This window comes from Microcaecilia unicolor, chromosome 5, assembly GCF_901765095.1.
Source record: "Microcaecilia unicolor chromosome 5, aMicUni1.1, whole genome shotgun sequence".
NCBI classification, from domain to species: domain Eukaryota; kingdom Metazoa; phylum Chordata; class Amphibia; order Gymnophiona; family Siphonopidae; genus Microcaecilia; species Microcaecilia unicolor.
In genome coordinates this window covers 81,057,611-81,077,694 of record NC_044035.1, presented here as the reverse complement: position 1 = coordinate 81,077,694, position 20,084 = coordinate 81,057,611, and the positions used below count along the sequence as shown (strand labels likewise).

At 42.6% G+C, this 20,084-nt stretch overlaps 1 protein-coding gene across 1 annotated transcript in view; it reads left to right on the top strand.

Moving 5' to 3' along the window:
* The window catches only part of TBC1D12 (TBC1 domain family member 12), a 198,777-nt gene that overhangs the window by 118,073 nt on the left and 60,620 nt on the right, over positions 1-20,084 (top strand). Inside the window, exon 5 of the mRNA XM_030203044.1 lies at positions 17,989-18,071. Coding sequence (XP_030058904.1) covers positions 17,989-18,071 — 83 coding nt within the window. The remainder of the gene's footprint in view (positions 1-17,988; positions 18,072-20,084) is intronic.

Below are 20,084 nucleotides of genomic sequence, written 5' to 3'. Positions count from 1 at the left end.
AAAACATAATTTTTTTCATTTCACAGTTTGAGTCATTAAGCTGTATGTATGGTACATAAAAATAATTTGTTAATGTTTACAGAGGAGATAAGCTTAATTTATGTACAGAAATTGACCAGTTTAAATTATTCCCTTTGAAATTAATGTGTTCAATAGCATTCTATCAAACCAGTCCATACCAATGGGTTGTGTCTGTCTACCAGCGGATGGAGACAGAAAATGAAAGTTTTCAAGTGATTCGCCCCTTACGGGTATCATGCTGCATAGCATGTTCAGTATTTCTCTGTTTTCCAAGTGGATATATGATGGACTAATAGCCCTGCTGCTGACCTGGTTTCTAACTAGTTTGTTGAGTTTTAACTACCCTTTTGGGTTTTGCGCTCCTGATCCAGTTTTATACTGAGTTTCAGTTGGCTTCGGGTGCTTGTTTGTTTTGTCATCCGAACCAGCTTCTGAGCAGGGCTTCAGTTGAGTGGGAGTGCCTATTTGGACCTCCGCTGTCAAGACAAATCCCTCCTTTCAGTACCCTTCTCCACCACCGCCAACTCCAGGCTCCGCCCTTTCTGCCTGGCCTCACCCCATGCTTGGAATAAACTCCCTGAGTCCATTCGCCAGGCCCCCTCCCTGCCCATCTTCAAATCCTTGCTCAAAGCCCACCTCTTCAATGTCGCCTCTGGCACCTAACCACTATACCTCTATTCAAGAAATCTAGACTGCCCCAACTTGACATTTCGTCCTTTAGATTGTAAGCTCCTTTGAGCAGGGACTGTCCTTTCTATTAAACTGTACAGCGCTGCGTAACCCTAGTAACGCTCTAGAAATGTTAAGTAGTAGTAGTAGTTCTCCTGAACCAGCTTCTCAGCTGTGCTTGTTGAGTTGGAGGTGCCTTTCTGGGCTTGTTCTCCTGACCCAGTTTAATATCTGGGTTTCAATTGAGTTTGGTGCCTTCTTTGGCATAAGCTCCTGTTTAAAAAAAAAAAAAAAAGATAGCTGTTCTATGGAGCGGGGGTATATTTCAGATGTCTCTGAGATCCCTACCACTGCCCACCCCCTTCCCGGATCATCGATGTCTCCGTTGGAAGTCAGCCTGCATTTGGTGAAACTGTTCTGATTTTTTCAGTGTACTAGTGTTGTCTGTGTTTCTGTTCATTTTTTTAATCATCTTTATTGATTCAAAACACTGCAATAGAACAACAAGAGCCAAAATTTTTTGTGTAACATCCCCCCTTCCCCAACCCTCCCACCTATCCCCCATCCCCAAAATGTCCATGTCCAAAAATTGTGCTCCAGTCCAACAAGTCCAAATCAACGATTTAGCAAACAGCTATGTGGCAAAGGTGTCATAGACAATGTAAAGGTTCCCAGGTTCACTGAAACAACTGTCCAGAGATAGAGGCCCAAGTCTGGAAAAAGCATAATGTTCCATGGAGACCTGGTGAAGCATCAAGGAACGCTGTTGGGCCAAAGCCAGCAATTCAGGTTGCAACCAATATTGCAAAATACATTTCTTACCCAACAAAATAGCACATTTTACAAAACCCACATATCCTTTAGGAACTGGGCAAGTACATGAAATTTGATCAAATAGCAAATAAGCTGTGGGTCGCCAGTACCAGTTCTGCAACCGAGAAACATGGGTTGCCACAGCCCTCCCAAAACCAGGACAGGACCAAAACATGTGCCCAAGGGTGACATGCGGAGTCAAGCATTTCAAGCACACATCTTCAGTATGTAAGGTAGCTAAAAAAGCTCTATGGGGGAAACATATAAACATAAGAGAAACTTATATTGGAGTTCCCCATGCAAAACATTATGAGTAAGGGCCTCTCAATTGAACAAGCACTACTTAAACTATTCTACCGAAAGGGCAATCCCCAAATCTTTGGTCCACTTTTGCACCTAATGTGCTATAGTCCAGTTCTGGTAACTGGTCCTGAAGGAGGTTGTGATAGCATTTCAGAGGGATAGAGTACTGTACATCCAGCCAATAGGCTTCCAAATATACCTCATGAGCGGACTCTGAAAGTGCCACAGATGGCAAAGAAGAAACATAATGTCTCAATGGATAATACTGGAAGAGAGCTACACCAGGCAACCTAAACTCAGTCTGCAAATCTCCAAAAGATTTAATCCGCCCAGAATCCTGAAGCACATGCAACAAATACTGCGTGCCACCCTGGGTCCAACGCGAAAAGGTCACCCAGGTCATACCTGGGAGAAAATCCACCTGTAGAATAAAGTAGAAGTCCGATGGGAACTCCAATCAGGTGCATGCAATAAGTAACTAAAATGCCAAGGCTCACCCAAGTGAACTTCCGCTGCCCTCACCAAAAAATAAGAAGTACCCCGGAACTAATCGTTCACATGTCTCATACCACACGTGAGGGAAAACAACTGCAAATGCAAGATGCCTAAACTGCCCTTCAATTTTGGCTTGTAAATCACCAATAGCGGAAGGTGAGGGTGTTTAACTTGCCACAAATAGCCACGCAACAAACGATCAAGTAACTTTTTTGATAGGAAAGGGTAACCGGCAACATCTGCAACACATAGAGCCACTGAGGCAGAATCTGCATATTATAAAGAGCAATACGGCTCGAAAGTAAGAGGAGAAACTGTTGCCACATTGAAACTGGCATCAATAATGGGGAAATATTTACTTTATACAGGGTAGACAAATCAGTAGGTATTAGTATGCCTAAGTATTTGAGCAAACCAGTGGCCCATTGGAGAGGGAAAGACCCCCTCCCAGTGCTACTACTAATACTACTCACCGTGTGCTGTAAGGGAAGTGCCATAAACTTATGAAGATTTAATTTCAAATGAGGAAAAAAAAAACGAACCAAAGAAGTCTGTGGTTCTGCCAGAGTAAGCAACATATCATCTCCATAGGCTAGAAATTTTAAAGATGCCACTCCTAGGCCTTTGGAGTGGCATGGAGTAGCCTAGTGGTTAGTGCAGCGGACTTACGATCCTGGAGAACTGGGTTCAATTCCCATTGCAGCTTCTTGTGACTGTGGACAAGTCACTTAACCTTCCATTGCCCCAGGTACAAAATAAGTACCTGTATATATGTAAAACCGCTTTGAATGCAGTTGTAAAATACCACAGAAAGGCGGTATATCAAGTCCCATTTCCCTTCCCCCTTCCCTTTGTATTGCTCCATGGTGTGACCACATCACAAATACTGTGTGCAATTCTGGTTACTGCATCTCAAAAAAGATACAGTGCAATTGGAAAAGGTACAGATACAGAGAAGGACGCTGAAAATGATAAAGGGGATGGGACTACTTCCCTATGAGGAAAGGCTAAGGCGACTAGGGCTCTTAAGCTTGGAGAAAAGACAGCTGAGGGGAGATATGATAGAGGTATATAAAATAATGAATGGAGTGGAGCGGGTAGACATGAATCGCTTGTTTACTCTTTTTCCAAAAATACTAGGACTAGGGGGCAAGCAATGAAGCTACAAAGTAGTAAATTTAAAACGAATTGGAGAAAATATTTCTTCACTCAACATGTAATTACTCTGGAATTCGTTGCTAGAGAATGTAGTAAAAGCAGTTAGCTTAGTGAGGTTTAAAAAAGGGTTTGGATAGCTTCCTTAAAGAAGTCCATATCCATTATTAAAATGGACTTGGGGAAAATCCACTGCTTATGATAAGCAGCATAAAATGTACTGTTTTTGGATCTTGCCAGGTACTTGTAACCTGGATTGGCCACTGTTGGAAACAGGATGCTGGGCTTGATGGACCTTCATCTGTCTCAGTATGGCAATAATTATGTACTTATGTACTTCAAGGGGCCCAGCACTGGAAAAGACAACATCTTAAAGAACTCTGGAGCCATATTGTTTTTTAGCTGATTAGTACACAGTTGAATTTCCTTCGCTTGTAATGGCTCATTCTACAAGCACACTGCTCTAGAGACAACAAGGCGATCCTCAAATCCAGACAACAAGGGGATCTCTGAATCCTCCAAATAATCAGTGAGCTTTGATCCAAAGTTATCTCCTGGATCTGCGTAGAAGGTCTTAAAATAGGTATAAAGCTGTACAGCAATGTCACATGGTTTAATCAAGATATTCCCTGTCATATCAAATAAAGTTGAGATACAACGAGAGCGTTGACATTGTTTAGTGACCCATGCCAGATTCTTCCTGGGTCTATTACCAAAGCGATGATACTGAAATTTCCTATACAAAAGCATTTTATGAGTCTGCTCGTGAATAAGGGAATTAAAAGCAGTTTATGTAGCCAGAAAAGCCTCACGAGCTACAGGAGTAAGATGTCTAACACATTGGTCAATGCTAATTTTTTCTCAAGATGCACAATGCCCTGTGCAATTTGTCGCTTTCGAGTGACCACATCGGTGATGATGTCCCCTCTAAGAATTGCCTTGGCCGTATCCCAAAACTGCAGGTCTTGCACATGTTCTCATTAAAGGAGCTAAACTCCTGCCAACTTCGGGTCAGATAATTGTGAAAGGCAGCATCACCCTGTAAATAAGCAGGACATCTGCAAGTACCTACTGTCCCACCTGATTCCCCCCCCCCCCCCCCCCCCCCCCACCAACTTCTAACTGCATTTGGATGAAAGAGTGATCTGACTCTTCCTGCAGTCCAATCTGCACATGGTACTCTAGAAAACAGGCTACTCACTATGCAGCTATGTGCTCTAGAAAGACGTGTAATCTCTCTTGCCCAGATTCAGTAGGCTTCAAGAAGCCACCATCCCCAGGGCCGTATACAAATAGTGTGTCCCCCCACCCCCCCCCCCCCCCCCCCGGACAATGCTGCATTCTTCAGGAGATGCCATCCCACTAGTACAATCCAGCTGAGGATCAAGCACACGGTTCAAGTCCCCTGCTACAGTCAATAGGCAAGAAATACCATATTCACCAACCCTTGCTAGTTCAATATAAAAGAGTGCTCAAGCTTCTTTAGTTGCGCAGGGCAAATTCTTGCGGACCAGGATCACCACCCCTCCTTTTTGTGTGCTGCTGAAGAGTAATACACATCTCCCACTCAACCCCTTTGCAATTTCTGATGTTCCTGATCCGTGAGCTTGGTTTCTTGAAGGCACGCAATATCAGCCTGGTGAAGTTTTCAGTAAGGTCAATATTTTGGTCCTCTTAATAGGAGACAAAATCCCCGATGCATTCCCAGGACAAGACAACCCATCATCTCCCACAACTAAAGAAATGCACAAAAGCAAGTATACAGTGCCAACACATGAACCCAATCTCCCAACCACCACCATGGGCAAAACAAAGCACTACAAGTTGCGCACAGCCTAGCAGATAGAACCCAGGATGCAAAGCCCAAGCTGAAAAGACAAATGTTAGAACCACGTATAGCCAGCTTAAGGTAACCACCAACCACCCTCCCTCCCTCTACATCTGCCTGCCCCACACCATACACTCAAAAATACTCCCCCCACATACTCAGACAAGCCAGGAATGCCAGTAGGTCTTGTTAAGACACCTCACAGGGACCCAACCCCCAAGAGATCCTGCCTACACAAAACATTTGCATAACACAGAATCACAGTAGATATGACAGAGTAATACACATTGCCCACTCAACCCGTTTGCAGTTTCTGGTGTTCCTTGGAGGCAGGAGAAAATCAGGAAAAAAAGAACAAAAACCTGAGCAACATATCTGGGATGTCCAGAAGCGCTCAGGTGGAAGGTCCAGCATTAGAATGAAATATATTTAGAAAATCCTGTGCAACCTTGACTGTGTCCAGAGTCTTCCACCAGTCTTCATGGTGCACTTTCAATAAAGCTGTGTATAGAAACACGAAGCAGATCCGCTTTTCCGCTAATGCAGCACAAAGGGGATAAAATTGCTTAGGCTTCTCTGTCAACGCCTAAGAGAAATCTTGAAATACACGCACTGGTTGATCTTCATAATATAACAAGTCCCATTTAGCTTTATATATGTGAAGAATTTCCACTTTATGAACATAATTATGTAGTTTAATAATAACCTGCAGATGAAGATCCCAGGCATCGCACTGGCTCAGATGATGAGCTCTCTCCAATTTCGGGGGGCCCAGGTCTGCTTGCATGGGAAATTCCCATTTCATCTAATTCTCAAGAGCCAAGATTAGTAGAGTATCTGCCACCATGTCTGGAATCTCCACAAAGCAGAGATTACAACGCAGGGAGCGGTTTTCCATATCTTCCAACTTTTCAGCATGTTACCGAAGCTGTGCTTTCAGGGCATCCACTTCTGCAGTCCCTGCATGCGATACGTCCTCCAACAAGGACACTCTTTGCTCAAGCCCTGTATTGCACTGCTGGAACTGCTCCAAATTTATCCCTACAGCGTCTCCAGTCAGGGACCCAGTGCTCGGGTGACTGCTTGTGTGTGATCCGCCAAGGGTTCTTTGGTGAACTGTGAGACTGCCATGGACATCAAGTCCACCATTTTCTCCTCCAGAGGTTTACTGTGAGCATGGTCCAGTTTTCCAACTCTGCCCAACATCCCTCTGTTTGACTTTTTTGACAGTGGGAAGCAGGAAATTTATCAAAATAGGGTTGGGGCCCCAGAGCCAGTCTGACAAACGTCCTCTCGCTTTCACAGCACCACGTGACCTCCTTTCTGTTCCTTTTTAAACACACATATGTATCTGGCTTGATCATTCCTCACAGCAAGGACTTTCCTGCTCAGCTGCATGAGTTACTGACAAGAAAGCCTTGTTCTTCCAGTTTCTTTATGCAGTTGATATTTATCTGTGACTACGTGGAGGACTAGCTTTTTTGTTTATGAGTGCTGCTTTAAATTTTTTGTCACATTTTTTCCCACTAGAAACCAGAATTCTCCTCCTCCTCCTGTTTGTCAGCTAGTGTTTTTTTCCCCCTAATTATGCTGTCTGACTATCCTAGCTATATGACTCTCTGTAGGCAAATCAGGACTTTTATTATCTCTTCTCTCCTTACATTGAAAAAAAGACAGCTCACATAAGTGCCTCTCCCTTTTATTCTTTCTCGGGTGTGGATCCAGAGGTCACTAATTGTTGATATTGTGAGCTGCATTTGTGAATATACTGGAACATATTGCTATTCATTTGTATGCCTGTTCTCATATCAGCTGTATGTTGTGCCTTATGTGTACCCTTATTCTTCGCAGTGTAAAATCTCCTGTCTAGATCTGTGCTGAAGATTAAACTGTTTATCTTGGCCTAGGACCTTGGTTGTATTTTCCACAAGAATCAATTCTGTTTTCTGATATTCAGTTATCTCTAGTTTTACCTGAGAAAATGATCTGTTTTGGCAAGGAAAAAAGGATCCCTTCTGCCCTTTTTATGTCCTAGGGAGATTTCCTATTCATTAAAAAAATAAAAAAAATCTTCTGAACTGAATTGTTTAACTATGCATAGAACTGTCCCAGTTGGCTTTTTTTTTTTTTAAAGATGTGTTTTTTCATTCTGTTTACATTTCCTGTCTGTCCAAAGCTGTACAACTCAACTGTTGACTGCTCTACCAAATTAGATGGTACAATCTGCTTCAACTTGAGCTACTCATCTTGCTTACGAGATTATGCATGGTAGTACTATTTTTTGGTTAGAGAAATAATACAGCCAAAGAATTCAGAGCTGGCTCAGTTGCCCAGTTCTTCCATTCAACTATGGTGCACTTGCTTCCACGTGTAGTGCACAGTTCTTACTATATTTTCCTGAGTTTCGCAGCCCCTGTGTGGTAGTGTTGACCACCTGGGTTACTTGGTGACACCGTTGTCCACCTGGGTTGCAAGCTTTCTGCACTTGCTTGTATTACACAGGGTGGCAGCCTCCTTGATTGTGCAGTTGCAGCAACAACCTTGGTTGCACAGTGACGGCCACCTATGTGGCACGTTTATAGCAACTGTTTTGGTTGCACAGTGCACTAGTTTCTATGGTGTCAGCGGCCACTTATATTGCACAATTGGACCATCCATTTGGACTTCTTCCCGGTAGCAGCAACTATTTGTATTGCTATGTGGCTGCTGGTGTAGCTCACCTGCAACATCTACCTGTGTGGCTCCTGTTACCACCACCTTTGTGTAGTTGCAACATTCACCTGTTTTGCATAGCTGCAGCAACTTGGCTGTTTCCATAGTTGCAACAACTGCTGATACTACTCAGCTTAAGCAGCTGCCTATTTTCTATTTCTGGAACAACCAGCTTGGTCACATAGTATACTAGTATTTCATAGTTGCGACAACCATCTGTCTTATACAGTTGCACAATCAGTGTCATTGTGTGGCTGAAATAGCTTAATTTCTTATTTACCTTCAGCAGTTGCTGTCACGATTGTGGCCATGTTTCATGCGCTCATTCATTTCGCCCCCTGGTGGTCAGACCTGGTGGCTGCAATGGACTGTCTGGTTGCTGTTTCTCATGTTCCAGAAGTCCTGCTGGTCCGGTCCGGATCTTCCAGCCTTCCAGACTGTCTTGGGATTTTTGGAACTTAGCAGTGCCCTTACCAGGTGAACTCCCTTGTCGGTTGCCTTTATGAACCACCTGGAAACTTTCTACTTTGCCTTGGCAACAGAGGTCATCTGATGAGCTTCTCGTCGGTGAGAGTTGTTGCATTGCTTCCTGTTCTCCTTATCCTGGGGTGGACTGCCCTGTTTGTTTTCCAGGGGTTTATTTCTCCTGCTTGCTGCCTGCCCAAGACTCTGCTTGTTCCCTGGTTTATTCTACTGCTTGCCGCCAACCTAAGACTCTGTTTGGTTTCCTGGAAGCTTCTTCTGTGCCTGCCCTGCCTGTTCCAGCTTGCTCTACTTCAGCTACAGCTTCAGTCCGGCTGCTCCAGGCCTGGTTGTATCTGACTGTCTATGTTCTGCCTTGTCTCTTGTTTTGGGTGGTTCTCCTGCTGCCGCCACTCCTCGGCAGTGCCCCAAGGGCTCACTTCTCCTCACTAGTGTGACAGTTGCCTACATGTCGTAGTATTCCAAGTCAGCTGTATAGTGCAGTTCTAGTAGCCAGCTATATAGCATAGCTACTCTGTCACCCTATATGTGCACCGACTGCCTATGTAGCACAATTCCAGCAGTTATCTGTATGGTTCAGTTATGGAAGTTGTATATATGGGACAGTTGCAGAGCTGCCTATGGGGCAACAGATAAACTAGCTGTCTGTGGGACATTAGATACACATTTGTGTGACTTCCCATGTAACAGCTTACTGCATAACCTCTGCTACATGACCCATGAGTAGGATATCAGATGTAGCATCCACGCATTTGCCATAGCTATATTACATGCAGCTTCAGCAGCCTCCTGTATGATACCAGTTACCACAGCTACCTCTACCACTGTGCAGCCTCTATGGTTCCAGTTACTTCAGCCATCTCTGTCACAAGCAGTGCTTTTTTTGTAGAAAAAAAGGTGCCGGTACTCGTTGTGGGTGGGGTCACCACACATGGCACTGCCCCTATTATAGCCACACCCACATTAGCCACACCCATTATGCCAGCCATGGTGCATATAAACAGACATCATTGAAAATATTATACTAGTATAGGAGAAAAAATAATGTGATTTTTTTTCATTATAAATAATTTCTGTAAGCTATTACAGCTCCAGTATACCCAGTGCAAAATAAGACAAATTCCAAACACTAAAATGAAAATAAAATGATTTTTTTTCTACCTTTGTTGTTGGTGACTTTGTTTTTCTATCCATATTGGTCCCAGTCTCTGATTCTGCTGCTCTCTATCTGTTCTCTTAACTCCGTTTCCAGGGCTTCCTTTCCATTTATTTCTTTACTTTCCACCTTTCTTCTTCTTTTGTTGCCCTGCATCCATAAGTAAAAGCTGGGTCCTCCTCCATGGAATTGATTGGAGGAGGTATAACATGGATCCAGCTTTTGCCTATTTTCTCCATCCATGTGCAGTTTTTCTCCTCTTCCCTTTCCCTCATCTCCATCCATGTGCATCTTCTTTTTTCTTTTCTTTCCTCCCCTCCATTCATGTCCAGCACTTCTCCTCTCTCCTCCCCTCCTCCATCCATGTCCAGCATTTCTCATATCTTTTCCCTCCTCTGTATCCATATAAAGCAATAATTCTCTCTCCCCTCTCCTCCATCCAAGTCAGCATTTCTCCTCTCTCCTAGCCAACTCCTCCATCCATCCATGTCCAGCAATTCTCCTCTATCTCCTGCTCTCCTCTCCATCCATTTCTAGCATTTCTCCTCTCTCCCCTCTCATCCATGTCCAGCAATTCTCTCTTCCCTGTCCTCCCCTCCCCGTCCAGCGATTCTCCTCTCTCCCCTCCATGTCCAGCAATTCTCTCTTCCCTGTCCTCACCTCCCCGTCCAGCGATTCTCCTCTCTCCCCTCCATGTCCAGCAATTCTCTCTTCCCTGCCCTCCCCTCCCCGTCCAGCGGTTCTCTTCTCTCCCCTCCATGTCCAGCAATTCTCTCTTCCCTGCCCTCCCCTCCATGTCCAGCAATGATCTCATCCCTGCCCTCCCATCAATGTCCAGCAATTCTCTCTCCCCTGCCCTTCCCTCCCATCCCATGTCCAGCAATTCTCTCTCCCCTGCCCTGCCCTTCCCTCCCATCCCATGTCCAGCAATTGTCTCTCCCCTGCCCTTCCCATGTCCAGCAATTCTCTCTCCCCTGCCCTTCCCATGTCCAGCAATTCTCTCTCCCTTGCCCTGCCCTTCCCTCCCATCCCATCCCATGTCCAGCAATTCTCTCTCCCCTGCCCTTCCCTCCCATTATTTCTAATGATTCTCCGCCTCTCCCCTGCCCTCACCTCTCCCTTATCCAGCGATTCTTCATCCCCCAGCGTCCTCCTTCACTGCCTGCCAGCCAGCGTCTGACTCAGAAGCGAACGGTGCAGGCAGCGATTGGCTGGCAGCGTCGTAGCTTCCGTCTGCAAGTCCCGCCTACAACTTCCTGTTTACGCATAGGCGGGACTTGCAGAGGGAAGCTACGATGCTGCCAGCCAATCACTGCCTGCACCGTTCGCTTCTGAGTCCGACTGGCTGGCAGGCAGTGAAGGAGGATGCTGGGGGACGAAGAATCGCTGGATATGGGAGAGGTGAGGGCAGGGGAGGGACGGAAAAATCGCTGCACGTCGATGGGAGGGCAGGAGAGAGGCGGAGAATCGCTGGAAATAATGGGAGGGGAGGGGAGGAGGAGAAAAAGGTGCCGGTACGCCGTACCGTTGCGTACCAGCACAAAAAATGCACTGGTCACAAGTAACTACAACTGCGCCTGTATGATGCCAGCCACCACAGCCAACAATGTTACACCGGCCATTGCACCTGCCAGTATTACAATGGGCACCACAGTGTCTCTGTGACACCAGATATCATGGCTGCCTGTATGGCACTACCTGTCTTGGGCCACGGATGACTATGTGGCACCAGCTACTGCAGACGCCTATATGGATACAGCTGCATGCTTGCTTCTATAACTCCTGCTACAGCAGTGGCGTAGATGTCTCCAGTTTTGACAGTCACATCTATAGCTCCAACTACTGTGGTTATATGTATAACATCTCTTGATGTATTTGCTTATGGTGCTTGGCTACATCAGTAAACTGTCTTCTCTGATTTTGGTAGCTGTGTGCCTTATCTACTCTCCACGACTATTTAGTACAGTTTCGATGGTCACCCATATGGTTAAGGTTGTATAAACCACCTTCTTTTTGTGATTCTACACGCTAGCTGTTTTTCGCAACTAACTTGATAGCACTGGCATTAGCCACTGCTGCTACACAACTTCAGGAAGTCTCTGATATTGTGGTTTTATTCTGAGTCTAATAGGCTCCCATTCTTGGTTGTCCTGTCCGAGTATCTCATATTTTACAGCATGTCTCAGGGCCTTTATGCTCTCTTCTTGCTCTTATGATGACATTTGGATTTTTGTATCTGAATAGGGCATTCTTTGACACCAGATCAGTTAATAGCCATTCTGTTTAGACCTCATTGGTCTCCCTTCTGTATTCTCAATGAAGGGTGATTCTTCAGTTTGCTTCAGAATTTTACTGGCTGTTACTAGGGCTGCATGTTAATTGCAATTAACACTGCGACTAGTCGTGTTCTAAAAATTTGATCTCAATTAATGATTAACTGTTGTCCCTCCCCTGCCTGCCCACACGCACAGTCGGTACAGCATCTCTCCCTCCCAGAGCGCTGGCTGCTCTCTCTTCCCTCCCCATCCCATTTACCTTATTTTTTTTTCCACAAATCTTCGCCCTGCAGTGGCAGCAGTGTTAAAACGCTGCCTCAGCCTTCATTGGGCCTTTCCCTTTGACCTGTCCTGCCCCTTTCTGACACAGCTTCCTGTGGGACAAGTCAGACAGAAAGGCCTGATGCAGGCCAAGGCAGCATTTGAATACTGCTGCTGGGCAAAGATTTACTGAAAGAAAAAAGGGGAGGGGAGAGAGCACCACCACTGGTCCAGGAGGGAGAGTTGCCAGACTTACCTTGTGTGTGGGCAAGGTAGGGCATCAAGAGAAAACTGCTGGAGAGGAAGGAAGGGGGAGGTGAGGTGAGGCACACCACATTAGAGAGAGAGAGAATGGGTGAAGGCACGGGGGGGGGGGCACATGAGAGAGAAACAATGGGTGAAGGCACAGGAGGACACATGAGAGAGAGAGAGAGACAATGGGTGAAAGCACAGGGGAACACAGAGAGAGAGAATGGGTGAAGGCACGGGGGGGGGGGGGGCACATGAGAGAGAGAATGGGTGAAAGCACAGGGGGGCATGAAATTTACCCCCCCCCCCCAAATAGACTGCTGGCTATGTCCCACCTTTAATCATGCAATAAAAAGCTTCAACTATCTGACTAATCGTGATTAAAAAGTGCTGCCCTGGTTGTTACAGATGTAGACGGAGAAGCACAGTGGTTTTTCAGTTCCTGATAGCTTTCTTTTTGTATTCCCTTCTCTGGATATTCATCTCCTCCAGGACTTCTATTGTAGTTACAGTGTTCCCTTCATAGATGTGCTTTGGTCTTAGGCAGTTGTCTTCCAAGACTAATTTAAGAAAAATCACCAGTTGAGTTTTTCTTGCTTTATGCATTTCTTCCATTGTCTATCAATGCTATTTTCTGTTGTTTTACTTTCATTCCACTCACTTTCTTCTGCTCTTCCATACTATTTTTTTTCCAGAGTCCTTTTGATTGGTCTTTGTTCTTTCTATTGGGTTTTGCTGGGAAGAATATCTAAGGCTATTCCAATTTCACTGTTTTTGAGTATTTCAATCTTTTAGTCCCACCCTATGTTGGGGACACTGCTTTGCTACATTTCATTGGTTTGGACTGGTCTGATAGGATGCTGTGGAAAGAAAAGTTATGTCTTACTTGATAACTTTCTTTCCTTTAGTCCTATCAGACCAGTCCAGAATCCCTCTCTGGTTGATTATTTTTCTTTTAATTGCAAGCCATATTTTCTAGATATCACTGATTCTACTTTTAAGTTTCCTAACCTTATTTTATGTCACATGCCTCCTGACTCAGTGAAATATCTGCATGTCAGTAGAGTATAGGCTGTAATGACTGGCAAGATTCTGACCAGATTGAGACATTTGGAGGCATATTTTCAAAGCACTTAGCCTTCCAAAGTTCCATAGAAACCTATGGAACTTTGGAAGGCTAAGTGCTTTGAAAATATGCCTCGTCGTCTCAAAGTTTCAATATTGACTACAAGGTGAATTTTGAGCACCATTGCTTGGCTGTTCAAAATATTGCACATCGGTGTATTGGTGGAAAAATACAGGAAGTATTAAATTCAGTCTTTGTCCTTTTTATTTTGTTTTTCTATGTCTTCTCTTTTAAAAATAAGGAGGAAAAGACCGTTATCAACAATATTGAGGCTCTGGTTCAAATGCAGACACTTAACATTGTATACTGTCAAACTATAATCCAAGGTCTAAAAACCTCCAGAACTGTTTGATAGCTTCAAAAATATCCAAACTTTAATCTACATCGATATAAGCTATCAAACATATAATGTGGCAAAAATAACAAAATAACGAAAATAGCGAAGCTGCACTTAACTTTGAACGCTGATTTGTGCTATATATGAACTTGGCAGCACTGTCAAGTCTTCAATTAATGATATCCATAATGTTCCTCACGCCAAATATACGGCGTTGCAGTTCCTTCTTGATGGTTGGCTGAGGTCCCAACGGGGACCCATCTCGCAGGCGGCTTCTTCTGTAGTCCTCGCCACAAAGAATGGACTGTTGCTGTCCACTGATTGTCTTTTCCTCTTTATTTTTGAAAGAAAAGATATAGAAAAATAAAATAAAAAGGACAAAAAGTGAATGTAATATTTCCTGTAGTTTTCCACCAATACACCAGTGTGCATTTTAGATATTTTCTATTTTTATTGGTGTAGTAGATCTTTTTCTTGCTTATTCAAAATATTAAACAATCTGTGCAGCACGATACCTTTAAGGGGACAAATCATTTGAGAACTAATGTTTACATCTGCTGGTAGACAGACACAACTCATTGGTCTGGACTGATAAGGTAGGACTAAAGGAAAGAAAGTTATTGGGTAGGACAGAACTTTTCCTTACAGCATAATGATGATGATATAATTTCTCTGCCTGTTAACACTAAGGGGCATGCTAACTTTTTAGCAGCGTGCGCTAGTGATTGAGACACCCATTATATTCCTATGGGCGTCTCTATTGTTAGTGCGCGCTAAAAAGTTTGCACGCCTACAACGCGGCTTAGTAAACAGGACTTCACGAATGAGATTCCCTTGTCTGATTGAATTCCTATTCTTTTGCATTTAAAAGAGAAGAAATTCCAAAAGTTTTCCCATAGACTAAAATATCAATGTATTACAAAATGCCAAGAAATGTAAAAAATTAGACCATTTCTAAAGATTAAAAGTAGAGAATCAAGTGAATTTCAGAACTATGTAAAGCACCTTGTATTTCCTCCAGCAAATAAAAGGTAGATTCTGCAGCAAGTTAACAGGTGCGGTGGCAATTCTGTGTCAGATCTGTATACTTGTTATATTTACAAAGACAAATTTATTGAAATCTTTTTATTTTTTTAAATATTTGTTTTTGTTGATTTTCATGAAAATATTTACCAGCATGGAAAGTAACAGTGCATCGCTGGCAGTAATGCAATCTTCATAACATACTTAGCACATACCGCAACTTAAAAGGACTTACTGTAGAACATGCTTAGGCGTCCTGCAGTAAGCTCCTAATCTGCGCATACAAGCTACGCGCTAAAAAATATTTTTGAAATTTTTTTTGAAAAGGGGCATATCTAGGGGCGGAGAGTGAGAGATGCGCTAATCTGTTAGCGCATCTACACTACAGTGTGCTGATTAGCACAGGATTAGTGCGTGAGCCCTTATCACCTACAAAATATCAGTAAGGGCTCACTCTCTTCCTTTTTTAATGGCCATGCGCTAATAGCAAAATTAGCACATGGTCATAAGCATGTGACCATTAATTCAAAAAATAGGAAAGTTGGCCAATGGCTTTAGCATGTGGGAAATACCCGTAAGGGTGCACTAAGGCCACTTTTTACTGCAGCTTAGTGAAAGGATCCCATGATATTTGAAGCCTGCAACAAAAATTATTGTATTCAACTAAAATTATATACATCAGAACATCCAACAAACTTTTATAAAATGTGGTTTAGAAGCCATTGTGTGGATGTGAAGCTTATCCTAATATACTAGCATCACGTTGTCTCTTAGAGTTCTAGGATTACCATAAAAGGGACGGGGGAGGGGGGTCTTTTTTATTTTCCTTATTTTTCCACCTATGTGAGGGGGAAATTCTTTTAATTAAGAAATGTGGTGAATGCCTGCCACAGGACATTAAATTGTGATACCTATCCATACCATTTGGCTGTAGCCCCTTCTATGTCTTTCAGCCATTTTACCTTAGCCCACCAACTTTCTAAGGAGGGGCCACTACCAATCGAGCTACCAATAAGAAGAAATATGGATGGCCTTTTCCTCCCAAACACCTGCTCTTGATTCCCCATTTCCCCCCCCCCCCCCCCCCCCCAAAAAAAAAAAAAAATTAATGTCATTTATTGGAAATTTTGTATATAGTTCTCGAACAACATCTCGAACAATAGCGCACCCTTATAGATGATAGAAAATTTACTGTGTACATGGCTATTTAATAACAAGGGCCTACAGTAAGTTATAGCTCTCTCATTGTGAAATGTTATATTTGAATTGAATTAAAACAGTGTGATCATTCTATTCATATTTTCTTGTGAAAGCTCATTGTGTTTCGGGGAGGGGAGGGGTCATTTACTAACGCACACTACTTTTTGCAGGGATAGTTCTAGTATACTCTTAGAAACAGAGGGGTTAATATTCAGCCCGCAGTCATGCACAGCTACAGCTGAGTTAATCTGGGTGTTCAGTGACACGGCACGTGTAGCCTCTGGCATTGAATATCCAGGTTAGTGCCACAACACAGAATTTAACCGGGTATCAGCTGATACTATTAGCGGTACACAGTTAACTCAGTGGGTAAAGTTAGAACAGCCTGAATATCTGGGCATGGCCAGCTCATTAGGGTTTAACAAACAGGAGCTTCTCTTGCCCAGTTACATCCCTTTTGAACATCGACCCCAGAGTGAGTAAGTAAGTGTGCATTCATAGATTGAGATTAATGGTTTTACAAAATAGAATGGAAAACACAACAGAGCAAAAAATGAAATTTACAAGTAAGATGGAAATAGAGAGTATTTTTGAAGGAATGACTGTTTGTAACAAACTCCCAAAAAGAATTATTTCAAGAAAGATTATTATTACTACAGAAAGGCCAGTGGGAAGGCACAAATGAGCAATATGGACCAGCTGCCATTTTTTTTATAAGCATTGTCCATAATTATATGTAGCTGAACAAACCACTCAAATTCTTCTGTCCTTCTAAAAAGGGTCCTGTGTGTTAGCATGCTTTAAGTCTTAGTAAATGGCTCCTTCCTTGTCACTTGCAGCAGATGAATCCAGGAACTAGTGTGACAATTCCAGGTGCTCACCAAAGCAAATATTTCTTTTTTCTTTTTTGGCTTTGTTAAAATTTTAAAAGAAGAAAATGTGTTAACGTTAGCATCTGGGAAATACTTTGTAAAATCCTTTCTCTTCTTGGAGGCCAGAACAATCATTAAGGATTAATCTTGTAGAACAGATTAATTTCTGTGTTCACATGTAGTAACTGTATGCATTTTCTTCCTTATAAAGCAGATAGTTGAAAAAGCAACATACTGCGCAGACTGCTAAACTGTTGCAGATTCTCACAGACACCATGATTCTGCTTAAAATTTACCCAGAAGTTCTTGCAGAATTTTAAAGTATTGCAGTGATCCTTGCTGAAATAGAAATGTCTGGGAATATATGTAGCTAAAATTACTATCATGCATTTGTATTATTGGTAACTTGTATTATTAGTAACTAGGTACCATTAAATAAAATGGGATGTGTTTAAATATCATGTATTAGTAACTCAAATTGTTAAAAGGTTTAAAAAAATGCTAGATTTCTGAAAGGGAATCATTGTGGCTAAAATCATGCGATGAAATTAATAGAATATTTTTACAAATATTGTATTGAATCATACAATTATAATATCAGATTTTGTTATGGAAGGAAATAGTCTACCCTCAGAGGCGAGGGAAACTGTAAAGAGCTAGCTAAGTATAATTGTGGTATGTGCCAGCATGGGCTGTACTGTATTTTATGAGTGTGTGTGATCACAGTAAGACAACAATTATAATTCCTATTGGGCTTCAGCATCTGAAGTGCCTTATGGGTTTTTTTTTTTCTGTACACACAAAAACCACATTGTACCAGACACTTGCAAACTTCCTAGTGCTCTCCTCAGATAATTTCCTTACATTAAAGTTTAAAATTTTGGATATAGCTAGAATCTACTTAATAAAGTGTGAGATTATGCTAGGAATTCTATGCTTAACAGTAACTGCTTATGATTTCCTGTGTGGAGCGTGTGTGTTTTAAAATGTTATTTATTTATTTTTAAAGAAATCTTCCTGCCAAGTCGGTTGAGGAAGCTTTACGCCATAGACAAGAATATGATGAGATGGTGGCAGAGGCAAAAAAACGAGGTATGATATTTAGCTAAAATGAACAATTTTTTAAATAGTTTTAGTATTTACTGTACTGCTCATTGACCACCAGGACAACGTGGCGTACAGGCTAACTAAGAAAATATAGAAAGGAACACCAATATTAAGATAGGAAGGGCCACATAACCATAGGCATCCGAACAACAAGACAGAAGAACAGAGAATCTACAAAGTCAGAACACCTGTTGGAAGAGCCAGGTCTTCACTTCTGAACTGACAGTTCACTGTGAATATCAGAAGGAAGATTATTCCAAGAGGCTGGTTCTAGGAAGGAAAATGCCAAGTGTCTGATTGATTCAAAATTGGGAGGACTAACTGATGAGCAATATAGGAGCAGAGTTCTTGGTGTGTAAAGAATGGTCAAAGTAGACAGTATAAAGAAACACCCGTGCAGAGAGCCCTTGAATATGAGAGTTGATATCTTAAATTGCACTCTGTATACCAGGGGCAAGCAAATGGTGTTGCTTCAAAAGAGGGATCACATGGTCGTACCCAGTAGCATGACAGAGGAGATGGATTGCCGTGTCCTTCAAGGTCTGAAGTTTTCTCATATTAGCCTGGGAAGTCCCTGTATATACAACATTACAATTTCCAGCCCAGGGATCAGGATAGCATGGAAGAGAGTGAAATGACTGATGACCAAAGTATTTACGAATTGTGCAAAGCTGACACAGAATGAAAAACCCAGATTTCATAACACTTGCAACCTTAGAAGAAAATAATAGTTCATAATCTATAGTAGCCATCAAGTAATAGAATGACTCAGTTGGTATACCAGAAGTTCCTGATAGGTTAAGATCAACAGAGGGGTAAAAAGGATGCCCAGTTATCCAATATGCCAAGGTTTTGTCAGGGTTAAGGATTAAACGATGGGTACGAAGTCATTGATATACTGAATCTGGACAAGCCTACAAGGGAAATATATTGAGATCATCAGGGTCCACATGAAAAAGCAATAAGATATCATCAGCATAGAAGTAAGAGGAGACAGCAGAGTTCTGAAAAACTGAAACCAAAGGGCCAATAAAGAGATTGAAGAGCAGTGAAGATAAAATGGGCCTTTGAGGAACCCCACAACTGAGCAGTTAAGGCTGAGATTAGGGCAAAGATAGATTTCCTCAGAGCTGGTACAAGGGTAATGGGCACCCTAGGTGATCCTTCAGCCTTATACCTTATACTCAGTTAAACTTTCAGAAGCAGCCTGCAGCTCAGTTCCTCACCCCCAAAGTTATGATGATTTATCTCAACAGTAATAATCATCACACAAAATCTTATAGAAATGCAGGTTAATTATGTGCTGATTGTTCTTTTGCATGACTGTCAGAACCTACTGTTTTGCTTTGACAGCAGTTGCTACACTAGGTGACCTCTTAATCTTGCCTAATGGTTGGTCTGGCCTAAGATTTTCCTCTGGTTTCTAGCAAAAGAAAGTGTCATTGAGTTAATACATTGCCTAAAAAACAAATTAAAACAAACAAAAAAAAGCACCAGAAGCTTATGACTTGATGTGTTGCTTAGGTTGGAACAATGCAAGCATTAGCAGTGAATCGGAGATCTCGTATATATACAGCCTGGCATGGAGTTGAAGTGGCCTGGTGGTTAGTGCAATTGAATAAGAACCAAGGTAACCAGGATTAAATTCCTGCTTCTGCCATTGATCCTTTTTGTGACCCTGGGCAAATCACTATCTCAGCTTGGATATAAACTGGGCTAGGCTTAGGACCACTGCTAATATATCCATAAGACCATCAAGTACAATAACGTCACTGAATGTGTGTCAAGGCAGTCTCATTAATACAGCATAGTGTACAATACTCATCTGTCCAATTAATTCCTTTTTGAGACCATTGGCACAAGTGCTAAAATTTGTGCAGTGATAGTCTTTGAAGAATTGCCAAGTTATGTTATCCCCTGTTGCAGCTGAATAGTGACAGGCTACGGAAATTTGGATTACAATATGAACTGAACATGAAATGAGTTCTTAGACTTGTG